This window comes from Dipodomys ordii, unplaced genomic scaffold, assembly GCF_000151885.1.
Source record: "Dipodomys ordii isolate 6190 unplaced genomic scaffold, Dord_2.0 Scaffold58, whole genome shotgun sequence".
Classification (NCBI taxonomy): domain Eukaryota; kingdom Metazoa; phylum Chordata; class Mammalia; order Rodentia; family Heteromyidae; genus Dipodomys; species Dipodomys ordii.
The window spans coordinates 7,585,032-7,610,872 of NW_012267274.1; the positions used below are offsets into that span (position 1 = coordinate 7,585,032).

The following is a 25,841-nucleotide window of genomic DNA, read 5'->3' on the forward strand; positions in this document are numbered from 1 at the left end:
GTCAGGAACGCGCGCGCGCGCTCCCCTTTGGGCCGGGGCTAAGTTTAGCCACCGCGCTGCACCGGGGACCCCCCGCACCCCGGGCGTGGGTTGGGGGAGGGGGACACGTCCGCGGCCTCGCGCGGAGCCTGCCTTCCCCATGCCTGTCCGGTTAGCGGGGAATTCGCACGGCGCTAACTTCAGGCAGCGCCTCGTTCCTGGACGGAGAAGCACCTTTCTCAAAGTTCGCATGTTTCCTTTTTCCATAGAAAACCGAGAGGATATACTGAATGCTAGTGACAAATTAACAGAAGTCCTTGAAGAGGCCAACACTCTGTTTAATGGAGGTGATTCATTATCGTGCACTACCATACACACATTTTTCTGAGCATGTTAGTTTTGTTGGAGTCAAAGTGCTTTCCCAGGTGGGAAACCGAAGTCTTTCCGTGCAGGGACAATGCTACTTTTATTTGCATTTACCTTTTGCTAGGCATATACCAAGTGCTTCATATCCAATTCTGCGGGGGGGGGGTCCCCCACAGTGTTTGAACAGGCCTCTCACCCTTATTTTGTTGCCTGTGAACATTGAGAGCTATGCATGCATGGATTCGTTGACTGGATGAATAGAGAACCGAGCCAGCCTTGGACATTGTGTTGTTTTTCCTGACCTCTGCTCTCGGTTTCCTTTCCCTCAGTGAGTGGTTCACCTATAATGCAGTGCAGGAAGTCGGGCCTCCATGCACCTGCTGGGCACCAATCAGAGGCAGGAGAGAAAGGATCCAGCTCAGAGCATTGAAGTCTGGATTATGGCACTTTGAAAAATAATTTTAGTTTGAGTCAGGTGCTGGTGGCTCCTGCCTTCTGTCCTAGCTACTTAGGAATCTGAGATCTGAGGATCAGGGTTTGAAGCCATCCTGGGCAGAAAAGTCCATGACACTGTTACCTCCAATAAGCTACCAAAAAAGAAGGAGGTGGAATCATGGCTCAAATGGTGGAGTGTTAGCCTTGAGCCCAAAAGCTCAGGGACAGTGCCTGGGCCCTGAATTAATGTTCCAGGACTGACACCCACGTGCACACACGAATCCTAGTTTGAATTAAACGCAGCAGCCGCAGCTGTGGTAGTGGTGGTCTGTGTTCAGTGACAGAGGACAGATGGCGGTACCCTGTAGGACAACTACCCAGACTATTGTTCCTCCAGACCCCTCACAGTTCTGTGGGAACAGAAAGGGGGAATGCAGATAAATACAGTGGTTTAAAAAAAAGGTCAACGGGATTGACTATGTACCAACTCCTTAATTCCTCATATCCTTTGAGGACTGGAATACTTGTAGTATGGTTGCTTATCTGCTTTGAACACCTGGAGTCTACAAGTTCCCCCCTTTGGGTCTTTTTGGATATGACCACGGTCTCCTTTCAACTCTCCTTGGTCTACTACATTTGCTATATCTAAATTCTCCTGCAGAAACCTCAGAACCAAATAGTCCTCTTTCACTGGGCTAGACCCCTCCCCCACCCCCATAGCTACTTGCTTCTATCAACAGCCTGGATCCACAATCTCACCACTGGCATTTCTGACTCACTTACTCCCTTGATATTTACTCTACATCTGATTAGGTCTTTACCCACCTTGTCACTTCTCTTCTACTTGTCGATTTCCTGGGTTTGAGGTGGAGGTTTAAGTTGAAATTATTCACTCAATTTGGCCCCAGGAATTGCTCACAAATAGAATTTTAGATGCTTGGCATCAGTGGATCTGATGTCTAGTTCTTTAGAGACCTTGCATCCATCCAGAACATGGTATTTTCACTTTTCTTGTATGTGCCATGGGGTTGATGGGCAAGAAGACAGAGAACAGAGCCCAGGAACAGGTCTACCGAGCAACCAGTGTCTGTCCACGTTTCTACTTTGATCCCTTCCTCATTGCACCTTTCTTCCCCCCCCCCCCTTTCTCTATCCTGCAGCTTGATATCAGGGCCTGGATGCTGTTTCTTAGCTTTTTCACTCAAGACTGCTTCTCTACCACTTGAGCTGAAGCTCCACTTTCAGCTTTTCAGTGATTAATTGGAAATAAGAGTCTCAGACTTCCCTGCCTAGACTGACTTCAAGCCGTAATCCTTAGATCTCAGCTTCCTGAATAGCTTAGATTATAGGCATGAAATAGCTACTTCCATGGGGTTTTTTAGTCAGGCTAGAATGATGAAAACCTTTCCCCTTTGAGAACAAACAATGAGTAAGAACAAAAACTTGAGTCAAGTTCTCCAGCCATGTCTTGGCTGTTTCTGTGAGGATTGCTCAGGAAGAAAATCACCACTGGGAATGAAATAGCCTTGAGGGGCAAGCCGGGTAGTGGCGTTGAACTTGAATAGGTTCATCTCCTCTTAGCTTCCTTGAGAGTCCTCTTTGTAGGCATTCTCAAACCAGTCTTTTGTGATCTCTGTCATTACAGGGTCTATTAAACTTTGCCTTTCTGGTTGTACTTTTTCTTCCAGTTGGTTGAACCTTCCTTCACCTCCCTCGACTTCATACCATCTCGCTCCTACATGTAGTGGACATTCAGTGATTTCTATGGAGTGCTGATTCAATTGGGTTAATTGAGTCAAAGGGAAAAGCCAGATGTTTCACATGACAGAGGTTTTGTTACTCTAGGATTATGAAGCAGTTGTGGTTCAGTATAAAAACTAGAGACCAACTGGCTTTTGGGAAGCCTGGTCAGCCCTGAGATTTTGGGATGGAGCCACTTCTAGAAGTGGGTCTGGTCTGTTTCTAGCCTATCCAGACATTTTGTAAGTAGTTAGAAATAATAAGGAAAATGTCTAAGGATACTGTGTATTTCCTAATATGTATGTTTCCTTCTTTTCTCCATAGTGTCCCGAGCAAGAGAAGCAGTCTTAGATGCCCACTTTCTCGTTCTGGCTTCAGATTTGGGCAAAGAGAAAGCAAAGCAGCTGCGCTCTGATCTGAGCTCATTTGATATGTTAAGATACGTTGAAGCTCTAGTAAGTTCAAAGCTACAGAGTTTTAATTAAAAAATTTTTTTTGTATAATTACCTTCTCTGCTTCTATCACTTTGTCAGTAATTTTCACTATATTTCCTTTTTCTTTTTTTTTTCCCCCCCTGGACGCAGCCTCCTCTAAAAAGATCTTATCAAATTAAAAGATGAAAGATGAGCCAGCCATGTGTTAAGAGTTTCGAGTGGGAACTTGGAGCACTTTGAGAATCTCTCAGTTTTTTGTTTTAGGACTCTGAGTGCTCTGGTTACTCAGTCACTTCATATGTATTCTAGATCCTTCTCAGCCTGGGATAGGTTACAGGGGAGGGCACACTGCAGCGGCAGAGCTCAGTTGGAGAGGAGTTAGACTGATGAGGAGGTCTATTTTGGTTTGCCTTTGAGCATATTTAATAACCACATGATACCATGGCAGTTTTTGTTTTGTTTTGATTTATTCACCTTTCTTTGCCTCTTAGTAAGTTTCAGTATTTACACCTGAAATTTAAAAACATTTTTGGATGAAGTTGTCAAAAAAAAAAAACAAACACATAGTGATCTTTCCTGGCACTTTGTTGTTTGAGACAGCTCTGTCCTGGCACACAAAGATCTGTGTTGGTGTGAACGTTGACTTTAGGGCTGCATACTTTGTTTAAATGGTTATTAGAATGATTTAGGCTGGGTGTGGTAGACCAGGTCTGTGTGGCCTACCTGTTGAGACTGTCTCAAAATAAAAATTAAAAAGTAGGGGTACAGTAGCTCAGTGGGTAGAGTACTTGTCAAGCATGTGTGAGACCTTGGGTTTCATCCTCAGTATTGAGGATAGAGGTAGGGAGGGGAAGAAGAAGGAAAAAAAAAGAAATTTAGTAAGATCTGACCAAATAACGTGATTATTTTGTAAAGTCATAATGCAGATAATGATTTTCCAATTTGTTTTTAAAACCTTAATATAAACCTTAAAAATGTTTTATTTGAAACAAAGTTTTATTTAAAAGAATAATACAGGCTGGGAATGTGGCTTAGTGGTAGAGTACTTGCTTAGCATGCATGAAGTCCTGGGTTCAATTCCTCAGTACCACATAAACAGAAAAAGCTGGAAGTAGTGCTATAGCTCAAGTGGTAGAGTGCTAGCCTTGAGCACAGAGAGGCTCAGGAATAGTGCCCAGGCTCTGAGTTCAAGCTCCAGGACTAGTCAAAAAAAAGGAATAATACATTTAGGAAAACACAATACTTAGTATATCTATGTAGATACTAAGCTTTGTTGGTGTGTGTTTGTTTGGGTGCCAGTCCTAGCCTAGGCACTGTGCCCGAGTTTTTGTGTTCAAGGCTTGTGCTCTTTCACTTGAGCCATAGCTCCACTTCTGGCATTTTTTTTTTTTTTCCGTTGGTTGTGGGGCTTGAATTCTGGGCCTAGGCTCCGTCCCTGAGCAATTCAGCTCAAGGTGAGTACTCTACCACTTAGGCCAAATGCCACTTCCAGGTTTCTGGTGGGTTATTGGAGATAAAAGTCTCAGAGACTTTCCTGCCTGGGCTGGCTTTAACCATGATCCTCAGATCTCAGCCTCCTGAGTAGCTAGGATTATAGGCATGAGCCACCGGTGTCCTAACTAAAAAATTACTTTTTAAAATAAGGTAAAGCTCTCCACTTAAAAAAATAAAATATATTTTAGAAGTCTTAAAGCAATAAATATAAAACTTGACATGTATGGTAGTGTGGACTTGGGTTGGGGAAGGCCTTCTCAGGAATAAAGCATCCAATGTAGATGCTGAGGAGAAGGTTGGTAGACCTAAGCAGACAACAGTGGAAACTTCCTGCTAAGAAGATAGGGTGAAGCCGGGCGCTGGTGGCTCACGCCTGTAATCCTAGCTACTCAGGAAGCTGAGATCTGAGGATTGCGGTTCAAAGCCAGCCTGGGCAGGAGAGACCATGAGACTCCTATCTCCAATAAACCACCAGAAAACCGGAAGTGGCGCTGTAGCTCAAGTGGTAGAGCGCTTGCCTTGAGCTGAAGAGCTGAGGGACAGCGCCCAGGCCCAGAGTTCAAGCCCCACAACCGACAAAAAACAAAAAAAAAAGATAGGGTGGTGACGGGATGCCAGGTGCAGGATGGCTGGGAGCCCATCATGTGACTTCAACCAGGCCCTTGCAAGTACTGTAAGCTCTTTGGAGCTTACTTACCCTTGATAAAGTTGAGCTCTTCAAGGGTTTTGTGGTTATTGTTTATGACATTACCATTTTACTTGAGTAACTTCTAGCATTTGACAGGATAATGCAATGAGCTATGATCTATTTTGAAGAAAGTTCCAGGAGCTGCTGAGAAGAATGTATACTGGGTTGTTGTTGGGTGGGTGGAAAACTGTAGATTTCAATTTAGTTCACTTGAGATATGGCATCATTTAATTAGGAGGCTTCTTTGCCAATTCTCTGGTTGGTAGATCTGTCCTTTGTGAGAGTGGGGTATTAAAAGTTTCCTAGTATTATTATATTTGGATCTATCTTTTTCCTGTAAGTCTGAGGGTATTTGCTTAACATATTTGGGTGCTCCATTGTTGGGAGAGTTGATAATGGTATTATCCTCTTCTTGGATTGTTCCCTGTATTAATATGTAGTGTCCTTTGTCTTTTTGTATTGATTTTAATGAAAAGTTTATTTTGTCAAATATCAGGATGGCAATCCAGCCTTCTTGCTGGGAACATCTGCATGGTAGATTTTCCTCCATCCCTTCACTCGAAGCTTGTTTTTATCTTTGGCTGTGAGATGGGTCTCTTGAAGACAATAAACGGATAGATCTTGTTTTCTGATCCAATCTGTAGTTCTTTTTCTTTCGATTGCTGAATTGAGTCCATTAATATTTATGGTTATTATAGAGAGATACATTGTGTTTCCTGTCATTTTCCTGCTTTCCTCCTGTGCTTACTAAGTTGGTTTTCTAGTGATATCTGTCTGATGGGGATTCCTGATCATGATTATTTTCTTCAAATTGTATTCCTTCTCTTAATATTCTTTGTAGTGCTGGCCTATTTATGAACTCATTTAGTTTTTCTTTACTATTAAAAATTTTAGTTTCTCTATTGAATGTGAATGCTAGCTTCACTGGATATACCAGTCTGGGTTGGCAGTTACTGGTTCTCAGGGCTTGGATGGTACTTTCCCAGGCTTTCCTTGCATTCCGTGTCTATGTGGCGAGATCTGCAATGATTCTAATGTTTTCCCCATTTAGTATAGCTCCTTCTTTGCTTTTGCCCCATGTAAGATTCTTCATTGTTTAAATCTAGCATTTTTAACTATGATGTGCTTAGAAGTGTTACTCGTGGGATCCTGTTTGCTAGGTGTTTGTATGCTTGCTTCTGTGAGATTTTCTCTTTTAAGATTGGGGATATTTTTGGTGATAATTTTATTGAATAAGTGTTGCATCCCTCTATTCTGGTATTCCTCACCTTGGTCAACCCCAATTATATGAAGTTTAAATTTCTTGGCATTGTCTGCTTGTTCTTGGACTTCCCTTTGGCATATTTTGAATGTTTTTTCCATTTCTGTAACTTTTTTCACCCAGTTGCTGCATTTTGTCTTCAGTATCTGATCTTCTATTTTCCATTTCGTTCACTCTATTAACTATGGCTTCCATTGTGGTTTGCATGGAGGAAATCGATCCATTTATCATTTCTATGTCGGTTCTCAAAGTATTAATTTCGTCTTTTAACGAGGTGTGTACTGCATCTATTCTTGAGGGTATCTCTTGTTTGAAATCCTGGGCTTCTTTTGATAAGTCGTTTCTTTGTTTAAATTTCAGATCCATTTCTCTCTTTAATACTTGGGTCATTGTCTCTATCAGCTCTTGGATGTAGCATTTGTCTTCCATTCCTTTTTTGCTTTCACTGGCGTTCTTCCCTGAGTGACTGTTGGCCTTTGGGGGTGGTTTGCTGTCTTGGCTGTTGATGAATCTTGTAATTTTTTGCTGTGATTTTCGCATGAGGATTCAGGGATTATTGGAGTCAAATCCCAAATTTGTTTTGGTCAATAGGTGGCTGCATGAGGATTTAGGGATTATTGGAGTCAAATCCCAAATTTGTTTTGGTCAATAGGTGGCTGCCTTCGCTTGGTTTTGGGTTGGTTCTTGGGTCAGTAACACCTGCCTGGAACACACAGGTGTGGCTTCTTCCACCAGCTCTGGCTGCTGGAGCCCTGGAGCCCAGTTCCTGACTTCAGACTAGGGGCCAGCAGCACAGCTCTGCTTGGTCTTCTGCCCCCCGCGGACCCAGGCACGGGCTACTGGAGCCCACACACCAGTTCCTGACGTTAAATTGAAGAATGGCAGCGACCTGGCTAGCTGGGTGCACTCCACGGGTTGCTGGGGTGCTTTCACAGTTCCCAGCTTTGGTGGGACTAGTAGCCTAGGCGGGAGGGGGAGGGGTCCGGGTCTAGCTCTGGGGTTACTGCTAGCTCTGGTCTCCCGTGGCGGGATGGGGGGGTGCCCCCCCAAGAGTACTCACTTGTTCTGAACCTGGTTAAGGGCTGTCCAGTGGTGGTGTGGCGGGTCGCTGTATCTGTGTACTATAGATTGCTGGTTGCCACGGTGCTCTGTTGCGAGGACTGTGGGTAGGGCAGGGTGGCTGATGGGGGTGGTAATGGGGGCTCCGGGTCTGGGTTTCATGGTCTCAGTCTCTGTTTACACTGTCCAGGTCCAGCACCAGCCCTGGAGTTCTATGGATCACTGTGGCTTTAGGGTCCCAGGCAGCCCCGGGCAGGGCTGCTTTGGCGGCTTGGCCACCAGCAAGGGGTAGGGGAAGGGTCTTTGTTCAGGTTCTCTGTCTTGGAGCTTTTCATTTGGGATGCCATTTTATGTATGTATGTCAGCATTTTTAGTGATAGCTGAACTCTTTGTGATACAACAATCTCTGATGAGCTTAGTTCTGGCTGGCATTCTTTTTTTATCTTATTTTTTTTTCTTCTTTTGGTGCTGGCCCTAAGACTTGAACCCAGGGCTTAAGTGCTGTCCCTGAGCATTTTTGCTCAAGGCTAGTGCTCTGCCACTTGACCCATCACTCCCCTTGGGGCTTTTTGGTAGTTTATTAGAGATAAGAGTGTCACACACTTTCCTGCCTGGGCTGGCTTCAAACTTCTATCCTCAGATCTCACTCAAGCTTCCTGAGTAGTTACGATTACAGTGTGGACCACTGGCACACAGCCTGGCTAGCATTCTTGATTGACCTGCAGGGGGCTAGAGCTGTGTCTTTCTTGTGGGCACCTATACCCAGTAGAGGAACAGTAGAGCAGTACATGTTAATTGTGACAACCAAAAATTTTAGCACTGCCCAAAGATCCCTAATCACCCTGGTGAGAATCGCTGGTCTTTAGTTATTTCAGTTTTTCACCCAAAGTTCTACATGCATTGGAGCATATTTTCTATCAAAGAGAAGATAACCTTTGAGTAGGAATTTATATATAATGTTTACAGTAATTGAGCCAACATAATAATATGCTGAAAACAAGCTTTGTTTCTGGCCTCTTAAAGGTGTAGGGTAAACAAAGGAGGAGGCTGCAATGCTTGGTAAGAAATGTACGCATTATCCTGCCCATGTAATTGTAACTCCTCTGTACAGCATGTTCACAAATAAAATTAAAAAAAATATTATTGGATGTGGTAAATGATTGCTTGTGGCTTTACCTTTTTTTCTTCTTTTTCTTTTTCTTATAGCTGACATATATGGGTATAAATCCACTAGAAGCTGAAGAATTCATCCGTGATGGAGATAGTTCTGATTTGGAACTTATAGTTTATGACTCCTGGACAATACCGGGAAAAACAGCAGAAAACACCTTTAATAAAACCCATACGTTCCACTTCCTGTAAGATCATTTAAAAAATTCAATAGACTAAACCTTTGTCTTTTATTGTAGGGACAAATGCCGTTCCAAATTAGAGAGGTTACCACCATGAAGCCATTTTTTGGACTATGTAGACTAGAAGTCCATGAACTCTTCCTGTAGATGGAGCCTCAAAGCTATCTCTCATTCTGCTTTAGCAAAGCTCTGTGCTGGCATGTTGGTATTCTAGCACATCAGATTTTGGGTCTGTAGCAAACATGGGGTTTTGTCCTATCATCTTTGAAATTCTTGTCATGTAAGACACTTTTTACTCAGTACTTAAGATTTGTGCATTATACACAAGGGCCATTAATTGTAGTGTCCTGTGGAGTGATCACTCAACGTATTTGACTATTTGAATTACTAGCACATCAACTGCCTAGTTTACTGTTTGGATACAACTCAAATTTTTTTAAATCATAATTTTATCATCTTTAAGGATGCAACTCTAATTTTCAGGAGTTTTTCTTTATACTCAGATGAAATTGGCTTCTGTCTACCTTCTTAGTTTGATACCAGGGAGAAACGAAGAAGTGCTTTAGCTGGTTCTTTTGTTAGACATCATTCAGGCACCATGGTCCAGTTGCCTAGGGCATATTTTTCTTTAGGATAACCTTCTAAATTGGTTCAGTCCTTTCTTCCTTATATGATACAGCTCCTGGACATTAATTCTTTAATTTACCCTTTTAGACATCTTGAGATTAAGGTAGAATCACAGTTAGAAGACCTGGCAGGTACAACACCAGCCAGTAGGACACTGTGAAGGTGTTTGAGGAAGTATCTGATTGAGCCAAGCTCAAGGAGTTCTTCTAGAAAGACAGAAGGAGCATACAGGATGTCACAAACCGTCTTGTTCTGGTGATGCAGCCCACATTACTGATGTCTGATCTGAATTTGATTCTGCCATGCCTACTGCTCTCAGTGAAATTAAGCAAAAACACTTGAAAGTATATTTTTCATTAGGTTGGGTTCGATACAAGGAGAGTTCCCTGTGCCAAAGCCCCGAATTGATCGTCCGAGAAGACCCCGTACAATAGAAGAGCAGCGGGCAATGCCTGCTCAGGTTTGTTCCTTTAAACTACCTAAAGTTAAAATACCATTGATGTCATGTACATGCAGTTGGCCATCTTTTTTTAGGATTTGGAGTCAGGTTTTGTTTTTAAATCAACATTTTATTTAAGCCTTAAATTTTTTATTTTTTTTGGGTCCGGTCATGGGGCCTGAACTCTGGGCCTGGGTGCTGTCCCTCAGCTCTTCAGCTCAAGGCTAGCGCTCTACCACTTGAGCCACAGCGCCACTTCTGGCTTTTTTTTTTTTCATTTTGCTTATGTGGTGCTGAGGAATCGAACCCAGGGCCTCAGGCATGCAAGGCAAGCGCTCTACCACGGAGCCATCTTCCCAGCCCCTTAAATTTTTTATTTTTATAGTTTGGATCTGTACTTGTATACCAGGATGTCTCAGATTCAGTGCTGTCAACACTTTAAGGCTGGATAGTGCTTTGCTCTTCGGAGATCTGGGCATAATGAGGTTTTAATAACATGTTTAACCTCTACCTACTAGATGCCAATCCTGCCTTCAGCACTCAGTTGTGACAGCCAAAACTCTTATTATTGGCAGATGATGCCTGGGTAGGAGAGGGGAGTATTAAAATTGAGAATCACTGTTTTAAAGTTCTTTTTGTATTTTTAACTACAGATTTTAAGTTGGGGCTAAAATTGCTAGCAATTCCTAAGAAAACACTTCAGGAGTTTAGGTGTGCAAGAGAGAAGGAAAGATTATGAAGTAGCAAGCAAGGAGGCCAGGCAGTTTGACAGTGGATTCATTTTTTCCAGTTGAAATGTATGGAAGAATCTCATCAGGAAGCAACAGAAAAGGAAGTAGAAAGAATCTTGGGATTGTTGCAAACGTATTTTCGAGAAGATCGTAAGTATGACAAAATCAAAAGTAGAGCAGTTTGAGCTGGTGGCTAACTACTCAGAAGGCTAAGATCTGAGGATTGCAGTTCAATGCCATCCTAGGTAGGAAAGTTCAAGGCCACCAAAAAGCTAGAAATGGAGCTGTAGCTCAAGTAGTAGAGCACCACCCTTGAGTTTTGATAAAGGGATAGCACCCAGATCCTGATTTCAATCCTCCCCAACATCACATGCAAGCATGATCAATTGGATTTATCAGATGTTTTATGTAACCAGTCAGGTTATTTTTATTTGACATGTTTATTTAAAAGGCTCTTAAATTAAAATTTAATTATAGTGTTTGAATGATTTTGATTCTTTCTGGTAATATATATTTAATGAGACTTCCTCCTTTTAGAAATAACTGCTTTTTTAGAAGATTTTTTCTTAATAATACTTGCCACTAAAGTGAGAAAAGAATCCAACTCCTATCTTATCTCCTTACCCACAGAGATAGTCATTTGTGCAGCCTGGTACATCAGCTTTCACTGCTTGCTGTTTTTGTTTCAAAGTAGTTTGGTTGGTTGCTGTTGGTTTTGTTTCTGCGTTTTCAAAACCAACATTTTCTTCTGGAATGTGACTTCTATGTGGTTATTCTTCCCTATTAATACATAGGGAGCCTTTTTTCATATATTTTCTCCTACTGGATAAAGTCCTTACTTCATTTTACTCTTGTACAAGATGGTAATATGATAATCTTGAGTGTAATAATGTTGCTATAGAATGGCTTTTAAGAGGATTGCCAGGCCAGCAGGGACCTGTTTTAATGCTGTGCCAAGTTGACCTCCAGAATAGTTGTGTCTCCCTCCCAAACCAGAAGAATGTATTCCTTGCCTGTCTGTGGCAAACACTAGGGTGTAAATCTTATTAGTCAGCAAGTGTCTTTCTGTTTTGAAGATCTTTTTCTCTTTTTTCTGTAGCTGATACTCCAATGTCCTTTTTTGACTTCGTGGTTGATCCACATTCTTTTCCCCGTACAGTAGAAAACATCTTCCATGTCTCCTTCATTATACGGGTAAGAGTTCAGATTCCCTTAATGTTTTTCTATGCTTTTTAAAGAGTATGTAATAAAAGCTGTAGAGGGAGGATACTGGCATAATAATACAGGTTTGTTTCACTAGAGCAAAATATTGGCATTCTATTAGTACGAGAGACTAGGTAAAATATTTTGTATACCTTGCTTTTTTGTATCTTTGAAATTACAGATTATCTTAATCTAGAAGTCCAAAGTCTGAAATGTTCCAAAATATGAAACTTTTTGAGTGCTGATATAATACCAAAGAGAATTCTACATGCAACCTCATGTTTCGGATCATAATTAAAAACATTGCCCAAAAACTTGTATTGACTGGTTTCTCAGAAATACAAAAGAATATTTTGTCAATATTCCCAGTGGTAGAATTATAAATAAAAAAAAATGTGGGCATAATAAAGTATGCAAATTAAAGAACTCAGAATTTTCCGTAGGAGATTCAAGGTTGGAGAGTAGTAGGTGGTGAAAGTTGATTAGAAACCTGAGCCAGACCCTGCTTAAAGAAAGATATTAAGAGAATTAGTATCTTCCACATTGTCTCATTAGAGTGGATGTTGATTGTCTACAGATTTTTCTCTATGAACAATTTTTTGCACCTAGTGGCTATAAGCTTGAGCCTAAACTTTGGTCTTTTTAAACTGTTTCTGTTTTAGGATGGTTTTGCAAGAATAAGACTTGACCAAGACCGACTGCCAATAATAGGTAAATTATACTGGAAATTTTAGATTCAGAGATAATATTCTATTTTATTTATATGTTTTTGGGTCCAGTCTTGGGGCCTGAACTCTGGGCCTGGGCGCTGTCCCTCAGCTCTTCAGCTCAAGGCTAGCACTCTACCACTTGAGTCACAGCACCACTTCCGGCTTTTTTCTTCTGTGGTGCTAAGGAATCGAACCCAGGGCCTCATGCATGCAAGGCAAGCGCTCTACCACTGAGCCACCTTCCCAGCCCCAGAGAAAATATTCTAGAGTATACAAAATGCTTTTTTAGCTGGCGCTGGTGACTCATACCTGTAGTCCTAGCTACTCAGAATGCTTGAGATCTGAGAGTCGTGGTTTGAAGTCAGCCTGGACAGGATAGTCTGTGAAACTTATTTCTAATTAACCACCAAAAAGCCAAAAGTGGAGCTGGGGCTCAAGTGGTAGCTTTGAGTGCTACCCAACTCAAGTCAGAAAACATGACCATGGTTTAAACTTTTAATAGATTCAACCTTCATTGAGTCAACATCCGTTGTAAAAATTAACATTTTAATGGAGCAGTGTTTTCCAGGATGGCAGCTTCTTCTCTTTCTGAGATTCTGTGAATCTTGAGTCCTGGAATATTTCCCTCTATCTGTAACTCATGTCCTTCTCAGTTCTCCAGGAGTGAACATGGTCCTTTCATTGCACTTAACTTCACGTTGACAATTTCATATTGCACTCTTAGTTGCTTTGTGTTTTAGTGCATACATATGCAGACATTTTCTGATGTTTTTGATATGTTAGTCTACGTTTTTTGTTTTTTTCCAAATGGAAGCAAGTGGGATTACTTGCAAGTTGATAATGCATAAAATCCTTGTCATATTTTAAATATCTTCTCAGTACAAGTTTCATTTCTGTTATCATTTGCTGTTCATATTCCCTGTTCTGATTTGATCATCTATAACATGTCTTTTAAACAGAGCCTGTTAATATTAATGATGAAAGTGAAGGCATCGATCATCATACCCAAATTAGGAATCAAGGAATTATAGCTCTGAGTTACCGTGACTGGGAGGTAAGAATGTGTGTCGCCCTCCTTGATTCTGGGGCTGACTTCTCTTGGTATGAATGCACTGCCCAAATGTTCTTTTCTTCCCCACTAGGAGATTGTGAAGACCTTTGAGATTTCCGAGCCTGCAATTGCTTTGGGACAGAGCCAGCAGAGGCTAAGTGCTTGATGCCACTACAGGTGACATTTTCTATATGATAGCTGTGCAGTTTTATTACAGTTTATTTGGCAATCCGAATCACACTTTTTTCCTACTCTATTGAGTGCTCTATTGTTCATAGAGAAAAATCTGTAGACAATCAACATCCACTCTAATGAGACAATGTAGAAGATACTGGTGCAAGACAAAGGCAGGATCTCGTGAGTGGGAGTCCCTTTATCCCTTCTAAGGATTGGTTACTTCAGTACAGCTGGAAATTCAGTGCAGGACACTTTGTTCCAGATCTGGATGGGTTTTTTTGTTTTTGTTTTTTGTGTGGGTCCTGGGTCTTGAACTCAGGATGTAGGAGCTGTCCCTGAGCTTTTGTGCTCAAGGCTACTGCTTTACAACTTGAACCAGAACTCTACTTCCAGCTTTTTTTTTTTTTTAATGGTTAACTGGAGCTAAGAGTCTCATGGATTTCCCTGTCAGGGCTGGCCTTGAACCATGTTCCTTAGATCTTAGCCTACTGAGTAGCTAGAATTAAGAGCATGCTCCACCTGCACCTGGTTAGATTTGGATTTTTAATGCCCTAACAAATTAATAACTTAATGAGTTAACCCAGGGCTTTGGCGTAGTAGATAGGCACTCTGCCACAGGAGCCACGCCACTCCTCACCCTGCCCAAAGGGGGCATTTTTGAGCAAGATAATCATTACTTTTATTTTTCTAGCTCTAATAATTAACATGAGCCTTTTAAGGAATGTAGTTTTTATATGTTTCAATTAATTGAGCTTTTGTTCTATGATCATTTCTGTTAAAGCATTTTGAGGGAAAGAGGCTATGCATTACTATATATGTGATATATCTATATCAATTTAAGTGATACATATGGATGTATATTTATGCATATATATATATATATATATATATATATATATACACGCACATAGACACACACACATGCCCCAATAATGTAGAATAATCTAGGCCCTACTCACTGAGGGCACAGTCCTTAGATTTCATTTATATGTATCACATGATCTTTGCATTTATCAACTGTTAACCAGCTCTTTTTCCTCCTTTTTTAGGACTCCATTGGATCATGTAATCCCAAAAAGGAAGAAGCATGTATTGTACATATTGTATGATTAAGCATTTTTAAAGATAAGTTTTAGCAAATTGTAGCTTTTGATAGTTAAGAGGATTGTTATGATTTGTCTTTGATTAAAGGAGATTCACTGCCATATAAATAATTGTATACAACAAATAATTGTAGTTACTCATTATTTCTCTTCTTGGAGTTTTTCTAGTGTTGTCCTATTAAAAGTTTTTCTTAGGTTGTCAGTCCTATGGATCGTTTTTCAGTTCTTTCAATGTCTCTACGTTGTAAAGTTAGCCAGTCAAATCAACCTCAGGTTATCAGGTGTTTCATACAAAATTGCGTTTACACATTAAAATGGTCAAATAGCTGTAACTGCATACAACTTAGCCTTTGATTTGCACACAGGGAGCTACTTAAGCCTTTGGTAAGCCAGGCTGAACCACTGTCTCCAGCAAGGCCAGCCCTGGGTCTACACACATGCTTCTCATCTCTTTGGAACTTTCTAGTCTGTCCTTGGTGCATTCTGGGCTCCTTCTCTCATCTTCCAGCTTTCTGCTTCTACCCTGTTTCTCTCCACTCCTCTGGGGTCTGGAGTAGAGGTGCCTCTTTCTGTGGAAGACTGGATTATGGTTCTTCCTGCTTCTTAGTCATTCCTCTCTGTCTGTATCTGGTTTTCCCCTTAACTGTAGTCATGTCTCTAAAAAGTTGCTTTTTATTGTAGTTTGTTTTTGCAGTGCTAGGATTTGAACTCAGGGCCTAGCATTTGCTAGGTTGGCGCACTCTAAGGCTCACTTGAGCCTTACATCCAGTCCTGCCACTTGCTGTTTTTTCAGATGGAGTCTAGTGGACTTTTCTGCTTAGGCTGGCTTCAAACTGCTATCCTTCAGCTCTTAGCTGCCCAAGTAGCAAGGATTAGGCCACCAGAGCCTGGCTTTGCCTCCTCTTTAAGTAAGACTCACTTGCAATCTCCTCTTCTTTCTCTTTTCAAACCATAGCAGAGTGACACCTCCTTTCCTACTAGTCTACCCAGTGAGTCTGGATTAGGTTACTGTTATCAATTCTTTTCCAAATTAAGGATAAAGGCAATGCATTTGACATGTAAGATTTGTCTTGCAAGTACATCTTTGATACCTATTCTTTCTTTCTCTAATTCCTTCCAGAATCTTATCCTCTTGATTTTTAGACTTGTAACAATCTCAAAACTATGTTTGGTGCTTAGATTTCTTGAAAAACCTAGATATATGTCAACAATTGCTTTTTTGGAGCACTTACGAATTACTTTAGCCAAAGGTATAAAACTGCTCCCTGGATCTTATAATCCCTGTGCTGATGCTTTTATCACATTATTTACTCAAGACAGAAACCTAGGGTTTTATTTTCTCCCCTGCAACCACTGTACCCTATACCTTAACCAGTCACTATTTCTTCCCTGGTCTTGATTTTCTCCATCTTACTGAGGTTACTACTATAGGCCTCCATCTGGTGGTCTCTGATTCCTATCTCATCTCTTCCAAACCTCTTCTAAGCCATTTATCAATCTCTTAGTGATTGCCCACTGTGCAAATTACCATAAAATATGTCAGCCTAAAAAAAGAAATATAATCCAGAAAATAACTTAAGCTTTATTATTTTTTGCTTCTGTTTTTGTGGTATTGAAGTTTGAACTTAGGACCTTTGCTTGTTAGGCAAGCATTTTCCCACTTGAGCCGTGTCCCAGGCTGTACTTTTCTTCTTCCTTAGTTGACATCTTAAGAATGGTGGTATACTCAAGAACTCCTTTTGGAATGTTTTTTGAATTTTTACCTCTTTGGATTTCTTCATCAGAACGGTCACTTCCATATGTGATTTGTGGTTAGGCTGGAAGAGAGGATACGCTGTGACCCTTTTAAACTCCTCCTTCACCTTCTTCTCCACCTTAGGTTTTAGAAGAGGAACATAGCTGGAGAGTTTCTGGGCATCTCTTTCATCGTTTCTCTGTTTTGTGAGTTTTCGCCCTCGAATCATTCGTTCTTCATGTTTGTTTATCTGCTCCTTTGCCCATGCCACCTTGGGCTTTTTTGTTTCTCTTTTGTATAGGTGCTGTACTTTTTCTTTTTCTTCATTGTACAGTGTTATTTTGGGGAAAAGCATTTCACTTGGAACTTTTTGAGGGAGTAGTTTGTACTTGTTGTCTCTGAGGCCTCTAGCATGTTCAGCTCGGTAAATGTGTTTCTGTATATGATTCAGTTCCCTCTCAGAAACTAGATAGTCCCATTTTTCATCACCTTCAGACTTTTTGCTTTGTGATTGCTTCTCTTCCTCTATTTTCATTTCCCATTCTGGATCCGTTTTCTGGTTCCATGTTTGCTCCGTCATCATTTCTTGAAGTTGATGGTAGTGTGTTTCTGCTTTAGAACTCTGGGAGTCAAAAGACACAGTCTTTAGTTTATCAACTGTTCCAGCCTCCTTCTTAAATTCTCGGCATAACAGCTTTCTTGCATCTGAAGAATGGACGCCACCTACACACTTGTCACAGGGAGAAAACGAAGGGAGTTGTGTTACAGGTCTCAAGTGGGCTGTCAGCTCTGCCAGCTCTCCTACACCATACCCATGTCTTCCTCTTCAAACTTCCTCTACTCTCTCTTCGAGTGCTCCCTCCTGCTTGAGGGCTTTGCCTTAAACTCAGCACCCTCTTCCTTTTCCCACTTCCCAGTCACCTCCCTGCCTTTATCCCAGACTGCTTTCTTGGATTTATAGTAGAAAGATTGACTTTCTCATATCAAAAGCCAATTCTACCACTTCTGCTTATTAAACTTCAAGAGTCTCAATTTTGTAATTATTAAATTCCTTTTCCTACATTATCAAAATTGCCTACTGGCTAGGTGCCCATGGCTTATGCCTGTACTCCTAGCTATTCAGGAAGCTGAGATCTAAGGATCAAGGTTCAAGGCCAGCTGGGGCCTTGAGACCCTTATCCTCAATTAACTACCACAGACATTCCTACTCATCTCTTCCCACAGCATAAAGGTATGTAGCATCTTTGAACAAAAAAAGCAGTCTTCCTTACCTGTCTATCCCTCTCTGAGTTTTAACTGTCTTTGTCCTCACACCTCCACAATATACTCTGATATGGTCATTTATATTCCTTCCCCAGTCTCAACCTCAACTGTCAACTCTTTCCTAGTTTGCCAGTGTACTCTATGTAATCGTCTCATTTCTGCTCCTGCCATTATTTCAACACATTTAATAAAGACAACCATTTTTCTCCTCTGAAATATTTCACACTTCTGCCTTCCAGACACAGGACTAAGGTGATCTCACATCCCTCCCAGATAGCTGTGTAGCCCAATTCTCTTCCTATCTCATAGTTATTTCTTCATCTGCCTTCCTGGTCTGTCTTTTAAATGTAGTGCAGGAAAACCCAGCAGAGGAGAAAGTTGTTTAAGATATAATACATGCAGTATAATCATCTATTTTTTTATTTTTTGGTTAGTTGTGGGGCTTGAATTCAGGGCCTATGTGTTGCCCCTGAGCCTTTTTGCTAAGGCTAGTGCTCTACCATTTTGAGCCACAGCTGCACTTCTAGTTTTCTGGTGCTTACTTGGAGATAAGAGTCTCATGGACGTTGCTGTCTAGGCTGGCTTTGAATTGCCATACTCAGATCTCAGCCTCCTGAGTGGTTAGGATTACAGGCATGAACCACTCACTGGCACCCAGTTCAGTATAGTCTTTTTTGTGTGTGTGTGTGTATGTGTCAGTTGGGTTTGAACTCTGGGCCGGGTGCAGTCCCTGAGCTCTTTGGCTCAAGACAAGCACTCTACCACTTAGAGCCACAGCACCACTTCTGGTTTTCTGGTAGTTAATTAGAGCTAAGTGTCTCATGGACTTTTCTGCTGAGGCTGGCTTTGAACTACCATCCTCAGATCTCAGCCTCCCAGGATTACAGGTGGTGAGTCACTGGCACTCAGATCAGTCATTTTTAGGCTTCCTTGATCGAGTGATAACCCAACAAAGTTACCTTTCACTGCTCTAGGGGGATTAGAGCTGAATTGAGACAAGTCCCACAGACAAGGCACTGCCCTCCCTCCCTCACAAGCTCAGTCCCAGTCATTGCTAGACATTGCCACTTGCTGCTTTCTCCACGTCCACCTTCTTAATCCTATCCCTTCAAAATAACCCTCATCCATGCTTCCCTTCACCTGCTGCCCCAGCCCTACAGTGTTAACCCAATTAGGTCTTCAAGCCTGTACCTCTCTCCCACACCTTCATACCCACCAGATCACCAGAGTGATCTTTTTATTAGGTAGGTTTAGACATATCCCTTGTTTGCATAAAATCCTGGGATAGAGACCTACTGTTTTTAGAACAGAACTCCAGATTCCAACATGGCACCTATAACCTGGCTCTGATGTCTTCAAACAATTTTCTGAGCTTAGATCTGCTCACTCAGCTTTAGCCACATTGACTTCTATTCCTCAAAGTGGTATTTTCTTTTTCACTTAAGTATTTTATATACTCTTGCTACATCTGCTCCCCCACACACCTCAGCAACTCTGACATTGTCTACAATTTCTACATGAGCTGACATGCTGCTACTTCCTCAGTCTTCAGAAAACGTCTCTTATCACAATTTGTGATGATTCCTATTTACTATCAATGTTCATCACTAGACCAGGTCCTCTTAGACCCTGAGTGGGGTTTATTTTGTTCAACACTGCTAGCCAGTCCTGCTAGTTAAAGACCCAAATGCAGAGTTGAATACAACAGGCACTGTGCTTTCTCTTGAAATACCTATGCCCTTTTTACTTCTATGATAAACTTTTCATCTTTTTTTTTTCTGCCAGTACTGGGATTTGAAATCTGGACCACTGTCTTGCTCAGTTTTGCTTATCCAGCTATCACTGTACCCCTTGAACCTTGCCTCCAGCCTGGCTTTTAAAGTTGGGAGTCTTGTGGACTTCCTGCCTGGTTGGGCTTGGAATCACAACCCTCCCTCCATATCTCAGCCTACTGAGTGACTAGAATCTGGTGCCCAGATCATGAACCTATTATTGTGTCCAAAATTCATGGCAACTGTATTTCCTCACCTTAATCTTCTTTTCTAGTGGGGAATAAGAACCTACTGCAATCCGAGGGTCTTGAATATTTTTAGCCCAGGCCAATCTAGAAGATCAAAGAAAGAAATTAAGATTTGGAAAAAGTATCAGATGGCATGGTATAAAATAAATTGCATTAGGGAGTTAATTTGAGCCAACTTTTCATAGGTGGCAGAAGGCATTTTTTGTGGCCTAACAGGCCAGACTCTTCAGTTTTTCTGAAGGGAGGCATTATAAGTCTAAAGAGCCATATTATGTTTGAGGTTGTGACTGTCAGAAGCACTTTTAATACTGGTGAAGGAAAATTGAATTGCCATTTCAAGTACCACAAACCAGGTTTTTAAATCTTGTCAGCAACTGTTTTTTGTTGTTGTTGTTGTTGTTGATCATGGGGCTTGTACACTGGGCCTGGGCACTGTCCCTGAGCTCTTTAGCTCAAGATTAGTGCTCTACCACTTGAGCCACAGTGCAACTTCCGGTTTTCTGGTGGTTTATTGGCGATAAGATTTTCACAGACTTTCCTGCCTGGGCTGGCTTTGAACTGTGATCCTCAGATCTTCAGCCTCCTGAATAGCTAGGATTATAGGCGTGAGCCACCAGCACCTGGCTAACAACTCAGTTTTGATGAGAAAAGCTTTTAAGCAGGTAGCTTACGTTTGCAATGCTAGCTATTCAGGAGGCTAAGATATGAGGATTGTGATTTGAAGCCAGATGAGGCAGAAAAATCCATAATACTCTGCAACTAAGCAGCAAATAAGCCAGATTCGAAGACAGGGAGAGTAGTTCAGGTGGTAGCCACGAGTGAAAAAGGTGTGAGCAAGAATGCAGGACCCTGGTAGCAGCACTGAAAAAAAAAATTCAAGTCAGTAAGCCCATTCTTTTTTGTTGTTATCAGGCTTGAATTCAGGGCCTGGGCATTGTCCCTGAGCTCTGCTCAAAGCTAGCACTCTACCACTTTGAACCACAGTGCCACTTCTGGTCTTCACAGGGACTTTTCTGCCCAGGCTGGCTTCAAACCGTGATCCTCAGATCTGTCTTCTGAGTAGACAGGGTTACAGGTGTGAGCCACCAGCACCAATGGTAAGCCCATTCCAAAGTGCAGCTAGGTGTAAAGTTATTAGTAATAACTGATTTTCTATAGCAGTTACCTAACTAGAACATGTTTCATTATTCTTGTCAAAAGCTTGTATTTCAAGTAATAAAACAATGAAATAATAAGGGTTTTAAAAAATTCATAGAGAAAAACAGAAGAGAAATTTGCAAGATTAAGCACAGTTACATATAGGCATCCTGGATAACTCATTTGTCTAATTAGTAAACAATTTTTATATTTAGCAACCTGATTATAAAAACAGCTTTCTCGGGCTGGGAAGTTGGCTCAGTGGAAGAGCGCTCGCCTTGCATGCTTTAGGCCCTGGGTTCGATTCCTCAGCACCACATAAGCAGAAAAAAAAAAGCCGGAAGTGGCGCTGTGGCTCAAGTGGTAGAGTGCTAGGCTTGAGCTGAAGAGCTGAGGGACAGCACCCAGGCCAAGAGTTCAGGCCCCACGACCAGACCCCCCAAAAAAAACTCTGCTTTTTCTAGACAAGAATTTTAGATTGTAGAACTGGAGAAAACCAACAGCAAATTTGTCTTTATTTTATACTCATTTATCTTTTTCTTTTTTGGGGTATGCTGGTATGGTGGCATGAATTCAGGGCTTGGTAACTTCAGCTGGTTTGCTTGCTCATGGCTGATGGCCTACTATTTGAACCATGTCTTCAGTGCAACATTTTGCTAGTTATTTTGAGATGGAGTCTCAAGATTTTTGGGGGGGGGCTGAGGGGAGATGAGTTGGCTTCTAATTAAAATCCTCCAGGCCTCGGCCTTCTGAGTACTTAGTATTTTAGGCATGAGCCTAAAAGCCTCCTGGCTTTCTCTTTTTTGTGAGTTTCTTAAGTCGTTTCTTTAGCTATAGTTCTTCAGCTTTTCCTTGATACTGTGCTATAAGCTTAAGTAGATTACTAAATCTCCCAAATAACCTTCCCAGACAGGTACTCATCCTCCCTCACATGACAAAAAGAATGGCAGTCATAAAAGAGTTGGCCTCAGAGTTAGTTTTATACTGGGGGAATTCTGTTTGAATCCAGAGTACTCATACCCAGATGTGCACATTCTGTTATCTGTACCCCAAGTGTTGGGGGGAAAAATACCTACTGTTCCTGTGCACTCAGACCCAACCACTCTGAGTCAGTTACCATGGGAGGTTCTGAGTGGGGTGCAAGGACTGGGCCTAGCCAGTGTGGAAGTCCCCTACTGCATTCCTTCTGGGCATCTTCCAGGGTCACTTGGGCTTCTCTTGTAGCCTCCTGCTGTTTCTCCTCTGCAAGTCTGGCTTCAGCCATGGCTCTGTCGATGGCCACCTGCACATACAGCATCTTGGCTCTTTGCTTGCTCTCAGCCCTCTGCTTCTGAGCTGCCCCTAGTGCTCTAACCCCTCATTACTCTTAAGAGTACTGCTTGCTAGCCATTAAAGTTTCTGGCGTTCGTCTAGACTTTGAGCTATCTACTGCAGACCCCTGAGGGTGCTCTGGGTTGATTTCTAAGGCAACCAGAAGCAGTGTCATCACTATGCTGGGTGGAGACTACTGTGAGGTGGTGTGTGAAGACATAGCCTCTTGGCAGGAAATGGACTGCCTCCATGTGAGCTGGGTTCAGTGGCTGCAGCAGAAAGTAGAGGCACAGGCATGCATCACAGTGTGGTGAGACAGCATTTTGAAGGGCGGTGAGGGCACCCTTTTCTTTTGGACTGGCAATGGGGCTTGAACTATGGGCTTGGGCACTCCTTTAGCTTTATTGCTCAAAGCTGGCACTTTACTACAAGAGCCACAACTCCACTTCTGGCTGTTTTGCTGGTTAATTCGAGATAAGAGTTTACAGACTTTCCTGCCTAGACTGGCTTCAAACCTTGATCCTCAGATCTCAGCCTCCTGAGTAGTTAGGATTATAAGCGTGAGCTCTTTCTCACTTCTGTGTCTGTGTTGTAGAAACCTTAGGTAGATCCTGCATAAAGGTGCTGTGGCTCAAGTGGTAGAGCACTCGCCTTGAGCTGAAGAGCTGAAGGATAGCGTCCAAGCCCAGAGTTCAAGCACCACGACCGACCACAAAAAAAAAAAAAGTATTAATTCTGAGCATAAGCCTCCCTTTAAGCAAGTAATTAATGGGAGGCTTATGTTCAGAATTGCTATAAGGAAACTTACATAGGAAAATGATATGGACCTAAAAGTAGCTATTTAAGTATTATGTTGTAATTTTTTTTTACTTTCCCCATATGAGAAAGTAGAAGGGGAAAAGAAAATAAGCCAGGGAAATAAGTAATCTTTTGGTAGTAAATCATGTTGAAACAGAGAAAAGACTAGACTTCTCACAAGTGAAGAGCTTGCATTACATTTTTCTGTAATAAATATACAATGAGGACAATACTGCTAATATTTTGTCACATTCTTATATTTTAATTCTTCATAAAAATCATGATACCTTAGTCAGAAGTATTCTTTACAAGATGTTGATAGTGGTCCCTGGATGCAAAGTATTGTTGGTAACTTCTCATGTAATCAGCTCCAAGTGAACTTCACGGCATAATGGGAACAACTTCTGGCACTTGAATGGCTGGAATTATGGGTTTATTTCTGTGTTCTTCTGTTCAGAGGTTCCAGTCTACCACCACAGTGTTTCTGGGCCTATGGTAAAGCAGTAACAGATCCTAGCAGAAGGGCCTGGTGAAGCAGGGCTGCTTACTTCATGGCAGCGAGGAAGCAGAAGGAGCTGGAGCAAGCTATATCCCCCATTTCCACCCACAATTCCTTCAGCTAGGCCCCAGCTCCTCCAGCCTCCACATGAGACTGTGGAGGACATTTCCTATTCAAATCCTAACAGGCCTGAAGCTATGTTTTCAAAGAACAGTAATTATTGCCTGAATTTTTAAAAATATAGGCCTAATCAGATTGCTTGCTATCTCAAAAGTTTGTGTGTATGTGTGTCAATACTGAGGTGGCCTGGGTACTGTCCCTTTTTTGTTTTAAGATTAATGCTCTGCCACTTGTCATTGCTCTACTTCTGACTTTTTGGTGGTTAATTGGTGATAAAAAGTCTCATGGACTTTCTACCTGGGCTGGCTTTGTATTGAGATCCTTAAATTTCAGCCTCCCGAGTAACTAGGATTACAGGCATGAGCTATGAGCCTGGCCACATCCCTTTATTCTTTTCACATGCATGGGATCCACAATGGCCCCTCACCCACCCATTGTGCTGGAGCCCAAATTTAGGACCTGCACAGCCGATCCCTTCCCCTTCACTTCTAATACTAATAATCCTTCATTTCTTTCTTAGCTTTAGATACTTATCAATTTTATTGCTTTTTTGAACCAGTTTTTGGTTTCATTCATCTTTTCTTATTTTCTGTATTGATTTCTGCTCAACTTCTGAGTTTTCCTGCTTTTAGATTTCATTTTTTTCTGATTTTTTAAGGTGGAAGCTTATTTTTAGATTTGATTTATATACAATGTTTAATGTGTAAGTCCCTTTGTGCATCCCACAAATTTTAGCTTGTAGTGTTCTATTTTAAATTGTCTCTTGACATTTCTTTGACTAAATTGTTGAGCAACAATTGGAATTTCCAGCTACCTTTCCGGCATTCCATTGCAGTCATTATATGATTTCTATGACTTCAATGTTAAGGGGCTTTGTATTGAACAGCCCATTTTGTGGTTTATTTTATTGAATGTTCTATGTGAACATGTGTTGTTGGATGAAGAATTGTATAGATGTTAATCAGATTTAGTTGATCAATTGTGGTGTTCAATTCAACCATACCCTTACTGATTTTCTTCCAGCTGGATCTGTCAATTACTGATACAGAGGCGTTAAAGTCTCCAATCATAATAATAGTAGATTAAATTGCTTTTCTAACAGTATACATGGATATATTCACTAGTCTGTTAGGCACATACCTGGGTATTAAGGATTGTCTCCTTGGAGAACTGACCTTTTTATCATTAATTTGAAATAACTACAAGTTTTTCTTTATTAGTGTCAGCTTAGTTTATCTTCCTTTGACTTTTTATCTATCTCTTTTTATAAAGTGGATTCCTTGGAAACATCCACACTGACAATCTCTGTCCTTTTAATTGGTATACCAAGACCACAGATGTTTAATGTGATTTATTAAATTTTGTTTTGGACAGGAAGCAAGCAGGGAGAAATATAGATTGAAAGAAGACCACCACCAGACGTGTAGAAGATAGGCAAAAATTAGCTCTGTGTAGCAGCAATGTTTACCTTCTTTGTTAGGGGATTCAGTTTGAATTATTATTGGTATTTCTTATTCTTTTTTTTGTGTGTGTGTGATAGGGTCCCACTAGCCAGCCTAGGCTGGCCTTGAACAATAGTTCTACCTTACTTAGCCTCCTGATTGCTGGATGATAGATGTCTATCACCACACCTAGATCTGGTAGTTTTCTTTGTTGTTGGTAGTAATGGGGCTTGAACTGAGGGTCTTATGTTCTCCCATGGCTTTGAGTGGTCAAGTCTGGCATTGATATCCTTCAAATCAGCTTTTTAAAAATTTACTTGATTGGGACTGGGAATGTGGCTTAGTGGTAGAGTGCTTGCCTTGCATGCATGAAGCCCTGGGTTCGATTCCTCAGTACCACATACAATGTGGCTCAAGGGGTAGAGTGCTAACCTTGGGCAAAAGAAACTCAGGGACAGTCCCCAGGTTCTGAGTTCAAGCCCCAGGACTTGCACAAAAAAATTTACTTTATTGTTATTATAAAAGTAATGTGCAGAGAGATTACAGTTACATAAGCTAGGTAATTCATACATTTCCTTTTTATACAGTGTCCTCCCTTCCCTTACTCTCTCCCAAGTTGTATAGTTCACTTTTAACAGTGTTCTGTACCACTGCTGCACTTTTTCAC

General features: G+C 41.4%; 2 protein-coding genes across 2 annotated transcripts; one reads left to right on the forward strand and one right to left on the reverse strand.

The window, feature by feature from the left end:
* Positions 1-124: 124 nt before the first annotated feature.
* Positions 125-15,063, forward strand: Nsmce4a (non-SMC element 4 homolog A (S. cerevisiae)). The gene is made up of 10 exons (XM_013021987.1): positions 125-326; positions 2,845-2,975; positions 8,663-8,814; positions 9,796-9,895; positions 10,665-10,755; positions 11,705-11,799; positions 12,471-12,519; positions 13,478-13,572; positions 13,661-13,746; positions 14,796-15,063. The coding sequence occupies exons 1-9, from the start codon at positions 140-142 to the stop codon at positions 13,733-13,735; spliced, it is 975 nt and encodes a 324-aa protein (XP_012877441.1). The 5' UTR covers positions 125-139; the 3' UTR covers positions 13,736-13,746; positions 14,796-15,063.
* A 1,349-nt stretch (positions 15,064-16,412) lies between these two features.
* On the reverse strand, positions 16,413-22,301 carry LOC105989725 (chromosome unknown open reading frame, human C10orf120). Its single transcript, XM_013021899.1, has 3 exons — positions 22,081-22,301; positions 19,876-19,951; positions 16,413-17,314 (listed from the first exon to the last, which is right to left on the reverse strand). Exons 1-3 carry the CDS (start codon positions 22,299-22,301, stop codon positions 16,475-16,477), a joined length of 1,137 nt encoding a protein of 378 aa, XP_012877353.1. The 3' UTR covers positions 16,413-16,474.
* Between the last annotated feature and the right edge of the window lie 3,540 nt (positions 22,302-25,841).